The sequence below is a fragment of the Callospermophilus lateralis genome, chromosome 15 (genome assembly GCF_048772815.1).
Source record: "Callospermophilus lateralis isolate mCalLat2 chromosome 15, mCalLat2.hap1, whole genome shotgun sequence".
Taxonomy (NCBI): domain Eukaryota; kingdom Metazoa; phylum Chordata; class Mammalia; order Rodentia; family Sciuridae; genus Callospermophilus; species Callospermophilus lateralis.
Genome location: NC_135319.1, coordinates 59,988,255 through 60,001,943, shown reverse-complemented (window position 1 = coordinate 60,001,943; position 13,689 = coordinate 59,988,255). Strand labels below are relative to the sequence as shown.

Genomic DNA, 13,689 nt, shown 5'->3' with positions numbered 1-13,689 from the left:
TTTTCAAATTTTAATAGCTTGGGATGACAGGGAAACCTTGATCTTTAGTTCTGCTATTAGATGAGAAGTTATTAGCCTCCATCATCAGTTTAATATTCCCTTAGCTATCAAGGCCACTCTTTATAACCTCTGAGGTCACTACCAAAAATAGATAAATATCTGTGAACAAATATTATATTTTCTTTTTATTTTAACAAGTAACTGCATAAAAGAAAAATAACTGCCAAATATATTCTTAGCAGCTGTGATGGTGACCATAGGAGTAAAGTGTAATGATTTTTTAGCAAGGAAAACAGCTGCAATTTTGATGCTTCTTCCTTAGTATCAATCTAGTATTCTCCATGCTTTATATCCTTACACAAAAATAATGATTTAAACTTTTCTACCTGGGTACTCTTTAGTTGTATATTCTATTGGAAAAGCAAACAGCTCAGGACACACTCGCACTTTGGGTTTCTAATAAAGCAATGTAAGAAAACATTGTGTAGAAAATCATTCTAATTATAGAAACTCCTACATTGATTTCAGGTCGATCTTCTCTCTTTCCCTTTGAAGACGCCTTTTTGGATGACAGCCATGGTGATCAGGCCTTGTCATCTGGCTTAAGTTCTCCTACTCGATGTCAAAATGGGGAACGAGTGGAACGCTACTCCAGAAAGGTGTTTGTTGGAGGCCTTCCCCCTGATATTGATGAAGGTACGTTGTGTACAGACTTTATAAAGGCTGAGTTATGTCATCTGACCCTGACTCTTTTCTTCAGGTCAGTTTTTGGTCATTTGTATCTTAAATGTGTTGGAGGTGAGAATGTTTGATAAATGAGGAAGTAATAGATTACATACTTCAGGGTCTGTTGTTCATATGTGGCAATGCAGCCATTCCCCAACAGCTTCCACTTCCTACTTACTAATTTGGGCTATATATTAAAATAATAATGAGAATCAGTACTTATGACACTCCTACTTTAAGTCCATCATTGTGCTGAGTATTTCATAAGTAAATATATCTTATGTCCATTTTATAGATGAGAAAACTGAGAATCCAAGAGAAATAATTTGTCCAGGATTATGTAGGTGTAGTTAAAAGGGTGTGGTTAAAACTTAAAATAAGTCTGAGTAAGGAGCTTTTGTTCATGTCCATCATACCATCATGTTTTTATATATATATATATATATATATATATATATATATATATATATATATGTATATAAATTAATGAAAAGCATATTTCCCTTTACCTTTTAAAAGAGTGAAGACAGATTAGCATTTTTCTTAACAATAGTTTTGAGATACTACCAGCTCAAAAGAAAAATAATTTTTTATTTATGCCTAAACCAGTGAAAATATTTATTTTATCACATAATAGGTTGTAAATAAATGTTTGTTAAATGTACAAATGAAATGAAATCATGATATAGCTAACTTAAAGGAGAAAAACAACTCTAGTTCCAATAGGCTTCAGCTCTTTTATAAAAGAGTTATTAAAACAGATTTGTTTTGCAAGCATTATTCTAGCTATGATTCTTCTGTAATTTATCATGATTTCCTTTTTTTCATAATTAGAGAAAAATCTATAAAAATAGTTTTATTTTAGACTTACTGCATTAAAGTTGTACAGATCTAGAGACTCATTTTCCTCCAAAATGTTTTCACATCTGTGTTAATAGCCTCTGTCAATTAGATTTCCTTTAAGATAAATTTTTATCATGACTAAGAAATTGGCAACCTAAACCTTAGGAGGAACCAGGTTACAACCTTCTGCTCTGAGTCAAATATCAGAAGAAGAAGATAAACTTGAGCTTGAACATACTTTATAAACAACCAGAGATATGAAAAATTATGCTCTATATGTGTAAAAACAAATGCAATTCATTCTGCTGTCATTTATTTTAAAAAATAAATTTAAAAATTTTTAAAAAGAAAATAAAATATATAGTATGCAGGTATTAGAGAAAAAAAAGAAATGTTAAATGGCTTTTAACATTTTCTTATTACCAAATAGTTACCTACTTATTGCCTCGATCTTCATCAAAAGATTCATATTTATTTCTAATATAACATTAGAGAATCCATACAAGTGAAAGTATATATTAAATATTTTCTGTACCTTTGCCTTTTTTCTAAAAACAAAAAACGTTCCTATTTTTAGATTCTTCTTTTTACTTGACAGAGGAGTTACCTTAGCTAATACTGGATTTTTTCCTTTTGAGTTCTTTATATCAAATTTATTGGCAGTAGAAGGTAGTGAATTATGGTTAGAAACACACTTTACATGGTAAAAAGTGAATAACCAAATATTTACTCAAGCAGTGGTATTTCACTTAGTATGTTTGACTTCTTTAAAAATGCTTTAGAAAGTAACTCTCAAAACTTTTTTTTTTTTTTAAATAAAAAGACGTGTTTTGGGCTACTCTGATTATAATTCTTTTTTGTTTTTTTCTCTTTTGCTAACATTCCTTCTTTATTTTGTAGATGAGATCACTGCCAGTTTTCGCAGGTTTGGACCTCTCGTGGTAGACTGGCCTCACAAAGCAGAAAGCAAGTCATATTTTCCTCCTAAAGGTAATGCACTTAAATGTCCCCACTGTCAGCCTCTTACAGAGGGAGTCTGATAGTTTAGGGTAAGGCAGCCTTTTAACTCTTGAACTAGCCTTTTTTTTTTTTTTTTTTTCCTAATTAGGAAAACATTTTAACATCGATTATCTTTTTGTGTCTCCCACTTGAAAACTCTTCCCCCAGGAGTACACTGATTGTTTCATGGCCCTATTTTACTGAAAGTGAGATTCTGTGAATCTGTTGTGAATGAGCTTTCTGCTAACTTTTCATTATTTTGATAGTAAAGATTTAGGATTTTGAGTAATACCAGCAATGGTAGAGGAAAAGATTGTTAAGATCAAATTTTTTTTGTCTCACAGTCCTGTGGTTTTATAAATCTTATAAACTCCAAACTTGAAAACCTAGTGGCTGAAGAATGGCACTGAATGAAATTATCTTTATTCATGTCTCTATCTTTTTTTTTTAAATATGTTTTAGTGTTCACAGACCTTTATTTGATTCATTTATTTATATGTGGTGCTGAGAATTGAACCCAGTGTCTCACACATGTGAGGCAAGCACTCTACCACTGAGCCACAACTCCAGCCCATCATGTCTCTATCTTAAGTGACTTAGCCTGTTCTATGGGTGGAAGATGAACTAGCAAAAGATTCTTCACATGATCTTTCTTCCCTTGTTTGGGGTAGGCTCTTTTGATAATTGATAAGATATGAAAATACATTGCTTTGTCTGTTCATGGTTTATAATTTCTGTAGAAACTAGGGAACTTTTTTGGTGATAGTCACTCTGAGCATGCTCTTACATTTATAAAGAAGAGTACTTGGAGTTAAAGAGAAAGTTTTCTTCTGGGTTGTGTTCTGTAGATCTGTTTGAGTGATACCTTTCATTTCTAAAATGTGGCTTTTTGTTTGTATTATCATATAACATTACTCACCACAAGAAGGTGGCATCAAAATACTATCCTTCCTATACCTTGTACAGGAATCAAATTAGAGCTTAACTGAATAAAGGCAACAGATTACACATTTGAGCCTGGGCTACTTAGTGATACTCGGTTTCAAATAAAGTGAAAAATAAAAGGGCTGGGAATGTAGCTTATGATAGACAGCTTGCCTAACATGTGTGAGGTCCTGGGTTAGATTCCCAATCCCACAAAAAAATAAAAATAAAAAATGAAGATAACCTGTTTTGTGTCCTAATGGTAAGCCCAAGTTTCTTTGGAACAGCTTGGTCCAATATAATAGCCGCACATAGCTAATGAGCACTTGAAATGTGCCTGTTTGAATTGAGATATGGTATAAGTCATAAAATGTACAATGTAGGACTGGGGTTGTGGCTCAGAGGTAGAGTGTTCGCCTAGCATTGTGAAGCACTGGGCTCAATCCTCAGCACTACATAAAAATAAAATAAAGACATTGTGTCCACCTATAACTAAAAAATAAATATTTAAAAATACATATATATACACAACAGACTTCAAACATTTTCTTTTTTAAAATTTAAAAGATCTCATTACTAATTTTGTTTGTGTTAACATAATTTTTGATATATTGGATTAAAACATATTAAAATTAGCTTTGCCCATTTCTTTTTATCTCTAAGTATAGATTCTGAAAAATTTAAAATTACATATGTGATTCATATTTCTTTTAGACAGCTTCCTCTAGCTCAAGGATAAATAACTACCTGTTTTGTATGGCCTGTGAACTAAGGATTAATTAATTAATTAATTTATTTATTTATTTGGTAATATTAGGGATTGAACCTAGGGCATTATGAACTAAGCCACATCCCTAGACCTTTTTATTTTGATTTGAGACAGAGTCTCACTATATTTCTCAGGCTGGCCTCAAACTCAAATTAGAGTTTAACTGAAGAAAGGCACAGATCACACATTTGAGCCTCCCCAGTTGCTAGTATTATAAGCCTTGTGTCACTGCACCCCACTTGGTTTTTTACATTCTTTAAAGGATTACACATGGTCCTTAGATCTCCTTACAGAAAAAAGTTTGTTGACTCCCTCTCTAAAATGGCCCATGAAATTGCTAAGTTAGCTTCTGAGACATTCAATGACAAAGGAGGTAGTTTATTTCAGAGGAAGTCAATACATCTGTAGACCTAATTAAATGTTTTTCATCTATTGTGTCACATGCTTGCCTGCAATCTTTACCCATCGGTTGGTGCAGTTTTATGAAGAGGAACAGTCCAAGTCATCATTGTAACATTCGTCTCTTGGTATTTAAAAGACGATCAGATACTCTTTTCCAAACTAAATATGTTTGCCTCTCTCACTCATACCTTATATCTAATGGCTTCTGGATCACCATTCTTACCTTCCTTCTCTGTTTATATGTCAAATTCACAACATCTTACTTAAATTTGTCATAGAGTATTGAAAAGAGAATGTTAGAATTGTTCTGAGTGATACAGAGTTTAGCAGCTCTACAACTTCCATAGTTTTTTTTTTTTTTTTTTGGTGGTTCTGGGGATTGAACCCAGGGCCTTGTGCATGCAAGGCAAGTACTCTACCAACTGAGCTATATCCAAGCCCACAATCTCCATAGTTTTTGATACCACTCCTGTATCATGGTATAATAGTATACAACTATAGTACTTTAGTGCTGGTGTGCTCATTTTATAGCTGAGATTGTGCTGAGATGGACAGTTGAAAGCCAGACCAAGAAGAGAATATAATTTCCTGATCCTCTAAGACCAGATTGCCTTTCTGGTGATTGAGGTCAGGGAAGAGAATTAATTACTAGGCTATTGGCTCCTATTGTGTTTTACTCGCAGCTAATGTCTGAAAGTTGACCTATTTGGGGAGAACCTAAAGATATTTGGTATTATTCCAAGACTGAAGTAACTCTGGCAGTTCTTTCCCATGGTTTATAATATTGTGAACATGTAAGTTGTTCACTTTAAACTGATAAGTGCCTTCCTACTGATGCCTCCTCTTGCTCGTTGTTTTTTTCTTTAGGTTACAAAGACCTAGGTTGGCCATAAAGTACAGTTTGGTTGTGTGTTTTAGGTGTATGTGTAAGTAGAGAAGAAAACATGAGCCATCCACTATTGACCCCTTTGGGCTTTTTCTCAGAAAGCATATGTCTAATGAAAAAGACAAGAACATACATTCATCCAGCAGGTTTACTTACATCAGTTTGAAGTAGGGTTTGCAACACCATGACCATTTTTCAGTGGATTATGAGGTGCTTAGAATCCATGTGGCAAAACAGGGGTCAGTTGCATCAACTCTTCCCTTAAATGTTGTTGAGCTAACAGAGTAGGACATGGAACAGACTGGGGCTCCATACAGCACAGTGGGCAGAGGTATTTGAGGATACGCAGAGCCCTCTGAATTCAGTTTGCCTGTAGATAACAGGCAAATGCTTGGTACCTCCCCAGAGCACCACTGAGAAGGTGGAAGGTGTAGAAGTCAGCATGTTTGTCTTTATGATGTGGTCCCAGACCTTACAAATTTATATTCCTGGTGGAGATAAGCAGTTAATGAAATAGTCACAAAAATGAACATGATTTCAGGCTGTGGTAAGTTCCTTAAAGGGAAAATAAAAAGCACAGTAAGGAGTCAAAAGAGAGGGGATACCATGTAGATTGGGAATATGGAGAGTAGCTTCTCAAGAAAATGGCATTAAAGCAGACCTGAAATTGAGGGGTTAGTTATAAAGTACAGGGAAACACATTCCCAGAAGAAACTATTATATGGGAAAGACTGAGTCTGAAAAAGGCCTTAGTCCCGTAAAGAGAGAAGTATGGGTGGAATGTTGTGAGGTAGGAGAACATGATACAAAAGGAGGGCCTTGAAGAGGTAGGATTTATTTGTTGGAGTTTCCCCTAAATTGATCTAGTCTGCCAGAGAGTAAATATAAAGGTATTCATGTGGCATTTTATTTTAGGAGTAAAGAAAATAGAGTCAAGTCAAATAGAAATATCAGTGTAAAATACTTTTAAAGAACTAGTTGTAAAATTGAAACAAAATGTTTTCTATATTTAGTTCTGAATGATGAGAAGAAATCCAATTATCGTCAAAACAGTAAGGAAAAGTTTCCTGAGATGATGTTCACATAGCTTCTTGTAGTTATGGAATAGGAGAGTTGAAATTATGAGTCCTAGAGGACTCCAAGATGGCCGCGAATAGAGTGCATCACACCCCATGTACCGCGTCACTGTGCAGGTGAATAACGAGTTAGAACGACAAAAAACTATCTTGTTAGGAATTTACAGCAAAAGTGGGGTGCACCGAAACCTAGAGGAAGGATTTTCAGTCCCGAGGTCCCGTAATTGAGTCTCAAACACGAGCCAACTGTGCGACCGGAGATCCAGGCTGACTGATCCGCGTGGCCCGCCCCGCCACTACAGACGGCAGGGTGCCGCCGAGAAGCGACCAGCAAGCAGAGAGAAAAGCTGCTACAGATTCTGTGGAATTCTCCCGGCTGTGCCCTCACTGAGCCCTGGGCTGAGTTCGGGATTTTAGCTGGGGAAGGAAGTGGTCCAGTTCTATCCCCCACAACAGAAACTCCACCAAGGAAGCCAGCGGCCACCATCTTGGAGAGCTGACATAACCACCGCCAGTCTCCGACAGATTGCAACAATAAAACAGGTGTGTGTTACGTAGCCCATCTCCCATACAGGGGGGAATTCACATAAAATCTTTCCTAGGCTTTCCGGGGGAGGGATTATCAGAATGAGCCTACATAAAGCCGCGGGGAAAGCTAGAGACACCTGACCTCCAACTCTCCCTCCCATCAGCGGCGAAAACGAAACCTGTCTCGCCAGCGCTTGGGGAGGGGCAAGCAGAAAAAATCAAAACAATAGAGTGCCAGCGTTTCCAATAGCCACCCTCCACACCCAGCAAACTGCAGGCCCAGAGTACAGTTTGAACGGTGGAGAGGCATCACTCAGGGGAAGACTGGGCTAGCAGGAGAAGTCAGGACTTGCAGGAGAAACCAGGGGACTAGAGGCCAGGCCCTCGCGACTGGGCGGCTGGAGACCGCACGCCTGCCAGCGACCGATCGCCCAGCTGCTGCCTGCACAACTGGGCGGCTGGTGACCAATCGCCCGCCGGCTGCCCGTGCGACTGGGCGGCTGGAGTCTGCCTGCCCGCAGATGACAGCCCGTGGCCCCCGCGACTGGGCGGCTGGAGACTGCCCGCCCGCCGGCGACCGATCACCCGCCAGCTGCCCATGCGACTGGGCAGCTGGAGTCCACCCTCCCGCTGGCGACCGATTGCCTGCCGGCTGCCCACACAATTCGGCAACTAGTGACCGCCCCACCAGCTGGCGACCACGCGGCTAGACCCCGAGGTGCGGCCCAGCAGGTACGGCACAGAGACTCCAGGAAGAGGTCTATAGCCAGGCCTTCATGAAGTAGCCAACCGGGAGCTGACACCAACCAAGACAGTCCAGTCCCATCCCGCCTTCGGACACCCCGGCAAGGAGCCTGGGGCCTGCCATAGCAGAGAGGTGACATCACTGGAGCTCGGCTGTCGGAATTCCTTCCCAGCGGAATCCACTTTAGCAGGCATAGTCTACCAACACAAAGGAGAGACAACAGAGATATACAAAACCAAAAAAATCTATAGGAGAGAGCAGAAACACAGCAATCAAATAGAGCTGGAAAGTAATGTGAACAACATGAAAAAACAAGGGAAAAAAGGATTACAAACAATGCAGGACAACTTAAATCTACAGGAGGACCTAGAAGCATCAGAAACATGGATAGGGAAAGAACTCAAGGCATACCTAACTCAGATGGAAAGGAATATTAGAGAAGACATGAGACAGCAAGTCCAAGCAATGAAAGTATATTTTGAAAACGAATTAAACAAACAAATTCAAATGGCAAAGAATGAGCTTTACCAGGTGATAGAGATCTTTAAAAAAAATCAAACAGTAATCCTAGAAATGCAGGAAACTATAAACCAAATTAAAAACTCAAACGAGAATATTACAAATAGACTAGATCAAGTAGAAGTCAGAACATTAGATAATGAAGACAAAGTTTATCAACTTGAAAAGAATATAGTCAACACAGAAAAGACGCTTAAATCTCACGAGAAATCTATTCAAGAGATATGGGATGTCATAAAAAAACAAATTTGAGAGTCATTGGGATAGAAGAAGGCATAGAGATTCAAACCAAAGGAATGGACAACCTATTAAATGAAATAATTCTAGAAAACTTCCCAGAGATGAAAGATGGAATGGATTGCCAAATCCTGGAAGCCTACAGGACCCCAAACATTCAAAACCATAATAGACCAACTCCAAGACATATAATTATGAAGATAGCCAACATACAGAACAAGGAGAGAATATTAAAAGCTACAAGAGAAAGGAGGCAGATTACATTCAGGGGTAAACCAATTAGGTTAACGACTGATTTTTCATCACAGACTTTGAAAGCGAGAAGATCCTGGAACAATGTATTTCAAACGCTGAAAAATAATGGATTCCAACCAAGAATACTGTATCCAGCAAAATTAAGCTTCAGATTTGACAATGAAATTAAAATCTTTCACAATAAACAAAAGCTAAAAGAATTCGCAGCCAGAAAACCAGCACTGCAAAGCATTTTGAGCAAAATACTACAAGAAGAGGAATTGAAAAATAGTGCCCAAAACTAACAGCAGGAGGTATCTCAGTAAAGTGGGAGGAAAATAACCAAAAAGTAAAAACTAGCCAAACTAAAATAAATAAGTAAATAAACATGACTGGAAGCACAAGCCATATTTCAATTGTAACCTTAAATGTTAATGGCCTAAACTTACCAATCAAGAGACATAGGCTAGTAACCTGGATCAAAAAAAAACAAATCCATCAATATGCTGCCTTCAGGAGACTCATATGATAGGAAAAGACATACACAGGCTAAAGGTAAAAGGTTGGGAAAAATCATACCACTCACATGGCCCTCGGAAGCAAGCAGGAGTGGCCATACTCATATCGAATAAAATCAACTTCAAACTTAAGTTAATCAAAAGGGATAAAGAAGGACACTGTATACTGTTAAAAGGAACCATCCACCAACAAGACATAACAATTATCAATTTGTATGCACCAAACAATGGTGCATACAAACTTTCCTCAAGTTCAAGAGTCAAATAGACTACAACACAATAATTATGGGTGACTTCAACACACCGCTCTCACCATTAGACAGATCCTCTAGACAAAAGCTGAATAAAGAAACTATAGAACTCAATAGCACAATCAATAACCTAGATTTAACCGACATATATAGAATATATCAACCATCATCAAGTGGATACACGTTCTTCTCAGCAGCACATGGATCATACTCAAAAGATAGACCATATATTATGCCATAGGGCAACTCAGTAAATATAAAGGTGTGGAGATAATACCATGCACCATATCTGATCATAATGGAATGAAACTGGAAATCAATGATAAAAGAAGGAAGGAAAAATCCTACATCACATGGAAAATGAACAATATGTTACTGAACGATCAATGGGTTACAGAAGACATAAAGGAGGAGATAAAAAAAAATTCTTAGAGACAAATGACAATACAGACACAACATACCGGAATCTATGGGACACAATGAAAGCAGTTTTAAGAGGGAAATTCACTTCCTGGAGTTCTTTCCTCCAAAAAAGAAAAAACCAACAAATAAATGAACTTACACTACACCTCAAAAACCTAGAAAAGGAAGAGCAAAACAACAGCAAATGTAGTAGAAGACAAGAAATAATTAAAATCAGAGCAGAAATCAACGAAATTGAAACAAGAAAAAATTGAAAAAATTGATAAAACTAAAAGTTGGTTTCTTGAAAAAATAAATAAGATCGACAGGTCCTTAGCCATGCTAACGAAGAGAAGAAGAGAGAGAACTCAAATTACTAACATACGGGATGAAAAAGGCAATATCACAACAGATACTACAGAAATACAGAAGATAATTAGAAAGTATTTTGAAACCCTATATTCCAATAAAATAGAAGATAGTGAAGATATCGATAAATTTCTTAAGTCATATGATCTGCCCAGATTGAGTGAGGAAGACACACACAATTTAAACAGACCAATAACAAAGGAAGAAATAGAAGAAGCCATCAAAAGACTGCCAACCAAGAAAAGCCCTGGACCGGATGGGTATACAGCGGAGTTTTACAAAACCTTCAAAGAAGAATTAATACCAATACTTTTCAAGGTATTTCAAGAAATAGAAAAAGAAGGAGCTCTTCCAAATTCATTCTATGAGGTCAACATCACCCTGATCCCAAAACCAGACAAAAACACTTCAAAGAAAGAAAACTACAGACCAATATCTCTAATGAACTTGGATGCAAAAATTCTCAATAAAATCCTGGCAAATTGAATACAAAAGCATATCAAAAAAATTGTGCACCATGATCAAGTAGGATTCATCCCTGGGATGCAAGGCTGGTTCAATATACGGAAATCAATAAATGTTATTCACTACATCAATAGACTTAAAGATAAGAACCATATGATCATCTTGATAGATGCAGAAAAAGCATTTGACAAAGTACAGCATCCCTTTATGTTCAGAACACTAGAAAAACTAGGGATAACAGGAACTTACCTCAACATTGTAAAAGCTATATATGCTAAACCTCAGGCTAGCATCATCCTAAATGGAGAAAAACCTGAAGGCATTCCCTCTAAAATCTGGAACAAGACAGGGATGCCCTCTATCACCACTTCTATTCAATTTAGTTCTTGAAATACTAGCCAGAGCAATTAGACGAAAGAAATTAAAGGCATAAAAATAGGAAAAGAAGAACTTAAATTATTGCTCTTTGCGGATGACATGATAATATATTTAATAGACCCAAAAGGGTCTACAAAGAAACTGCTAGAGTTAATAAATGTATTCAGCAAAGTGGCAGGATATAAAATCAACACGCATAAATCAAAGGCATTCCTGTATATCAGCAACAAAACTTCTGAAATGGAAATGAGGAAAACCACTCCATTCACAATATCCTCAAAGAAAATAAGATACTTGGGAACCAACCTAACAAAAGAGGTGAAAGATTTATACAATGAAAACTATAGAACCCTAAAGAGAGAGATAGAAGAAGATCTTAGAAGATGGAAAAATGTACCCTGTTCATGGATAGGCAGAACTAACATCATCAAAATGGCGATATTACCCAAAGTTCTCTACAGGTTTAATGCGATGCCAATCAAAATCCCAATGGCATTTCTTGTAGAAATAGATAAAGCAGTCATGAAATTCATATGGAAAAACAAAAGACCCAGAATAGCAAAAGCAATTCTAAGCAGGAAGTGTGAATCTGGAGGTATAGCGATACCAGATTTCAAAATGTACTACAGAGAAATAGTAACAAAAACAGCATGGTACTGGTACCAAAACAGGCAGGTGGACCAATGGTACAGAATAGAGGACACAGAGACCAATCCACAAAAGTACAACTTTCTTATATTTGATAAAGGGTCTAAAAGCATGCAATGGAGGAAGGACAGCATCTTCAACAAATGGTGCTGGAAATATTGGAAATCCATATGCAACAAAATGAAACTGAATCCCTTTCTCTTGCCATGCACAAAAGTTAACTCAAAATGGATCAAGGAGCTAGATATAAAATCAGAGACACTGCGTCTGATAGAAGAAGAAGTTGGCTACCATCTACATACTGTGGGGTCGGGCTCCAAATTCCTTAATAGGACGCCCATAGCCCAAGAGTTAATAACAAGAGTAAACAAATGGGACTTACTTAAACTAAAACGTTTTTTCTCAGCAAGAGAAACAATAAGAGAGGTAAATAGAGAGCCTACATCATGGGAACAAATTTTTACCCCTCACACTTCAGATAGAGCCCTAATATCCAGAATATACAAAGAACTCAAAAAATTAAACAATAAGATAACAAATAACCCAATCAACAAATGGGCCAAGGACCTGAACAGACACTTCTCAGAGGAGGACATACAATCTATCAACAAGTACATGAAAAAATGCTCACCATCTCTAGCAGTCAGAAAAATGCAAATCAAAACCACCCTAAGATACCATCTCACTCCAGTAAGATTAGCAGCCATTATGAAGTCAAACAACAATAAGTGTTGGCGAGGATGTGGGGAAAAGGGTACACTTGTACATTGCTGGTGGGACTGCAAATTGGTGCGGCCAATTTGGAAAGCAGTATGGAGATTCCTGGGAAAGCTGGGAATGGATCCACCATTTGACCCAGCTATCGCCCTTCTTGGACTATTCCCTGAGGATCTTAAAAGAGCATACTATAGGGATACTGCCACATCAATGATCATAGCGGCACAATTCACAATAGCTAGACTGTGGAACCAACCTAGATGCCCTTCAATAGATGAATGGATAAAAAAAATGTGGCATTTATACACAATGGAGTATTATGTAGCACTAAAAATGACAAAATCATGGAATTTGCAGGGAAATGGATGGCATTAGAGCAGATTATGCTAAGCGAAGCTAGCCAATCCTTAAAAAACAAATGCCAAATGTCTTCTTTGATATAAAGAGAGCAACTAAGAACAGAACAGGGAGGAAGAGCATGAGGAAAAGATTAACATTAAACAGAGACGAGTGAGGGGAGAGAAAGGGAGAGAGAAGGGAAATCATATGGAAGTAGTAGGAGACCCTCAATGTTACACAAAATTACATATAAGAGGTTGTGAGGGGAAAGGGGCGGGGAAACAAGGGAGAGAATTGAACAACAGCAGATGAGGTAGAGAGGGAAGATGGGAGGGGAGGGGAGGGGGGATAGTAGGGGATAGGAAAGGTAGCAGAATACAACAGTCACTAATATGCCATTATGTAAAAATGTGAGTGTGTAACCGATGTGATTCTGCAATTTGTATTTGGGGTAAAAATGGGAGTTCATAACCCACTTGAGTCAAATGTATGAAAGATGATATATCATGAGCTTTGTAATGTTTTGAACAACCAATAAAAAAAAAGAAATTATGAGTCCTAGAAGGAGAGGTTCTCCTGAAGGTTAGGGCATGAACCAAATCCCACACTGTACTTGAATCTTACAGCATAATCATTGATGTCATTATATTTATAATAGCTTGGGTATGAAGAGTTTGAAGGTAGTTATTGAAAAGAGCTGGTGGGAGAACAAAA

General features: G+C 37.5%; 1 protein-coding gene across 4 annotated transcripts in view; it reads left to right on the top strand.

Annotated features, from left to right (window-relative positions):
• Window positions 1-13,689, top strand: part of Cpeb3 (cytoplasmic polyadenylation element binding protein 3) — a 191,306-nt gene that overhangs the window by 113,245 nt on the left and 64,372 nt on the right. For all 4 annotated transcript variants that reach the window (XM_076835065.1, XM_076835066.1, XM_076835062.1 and 1 more), the window contains 2 exons: window positions 529-696; window positions 2,470-2,559. In XM_076835065.1, coding sequence (XP_076691180.1) covers window positions 529-696; window positions 2,470-2,559 — 258 coding nt within the window. The remainder of the gene's footprint in view (window positions 1-528; window positions 697-2,469; window positions 2,560-13,689) is intronic.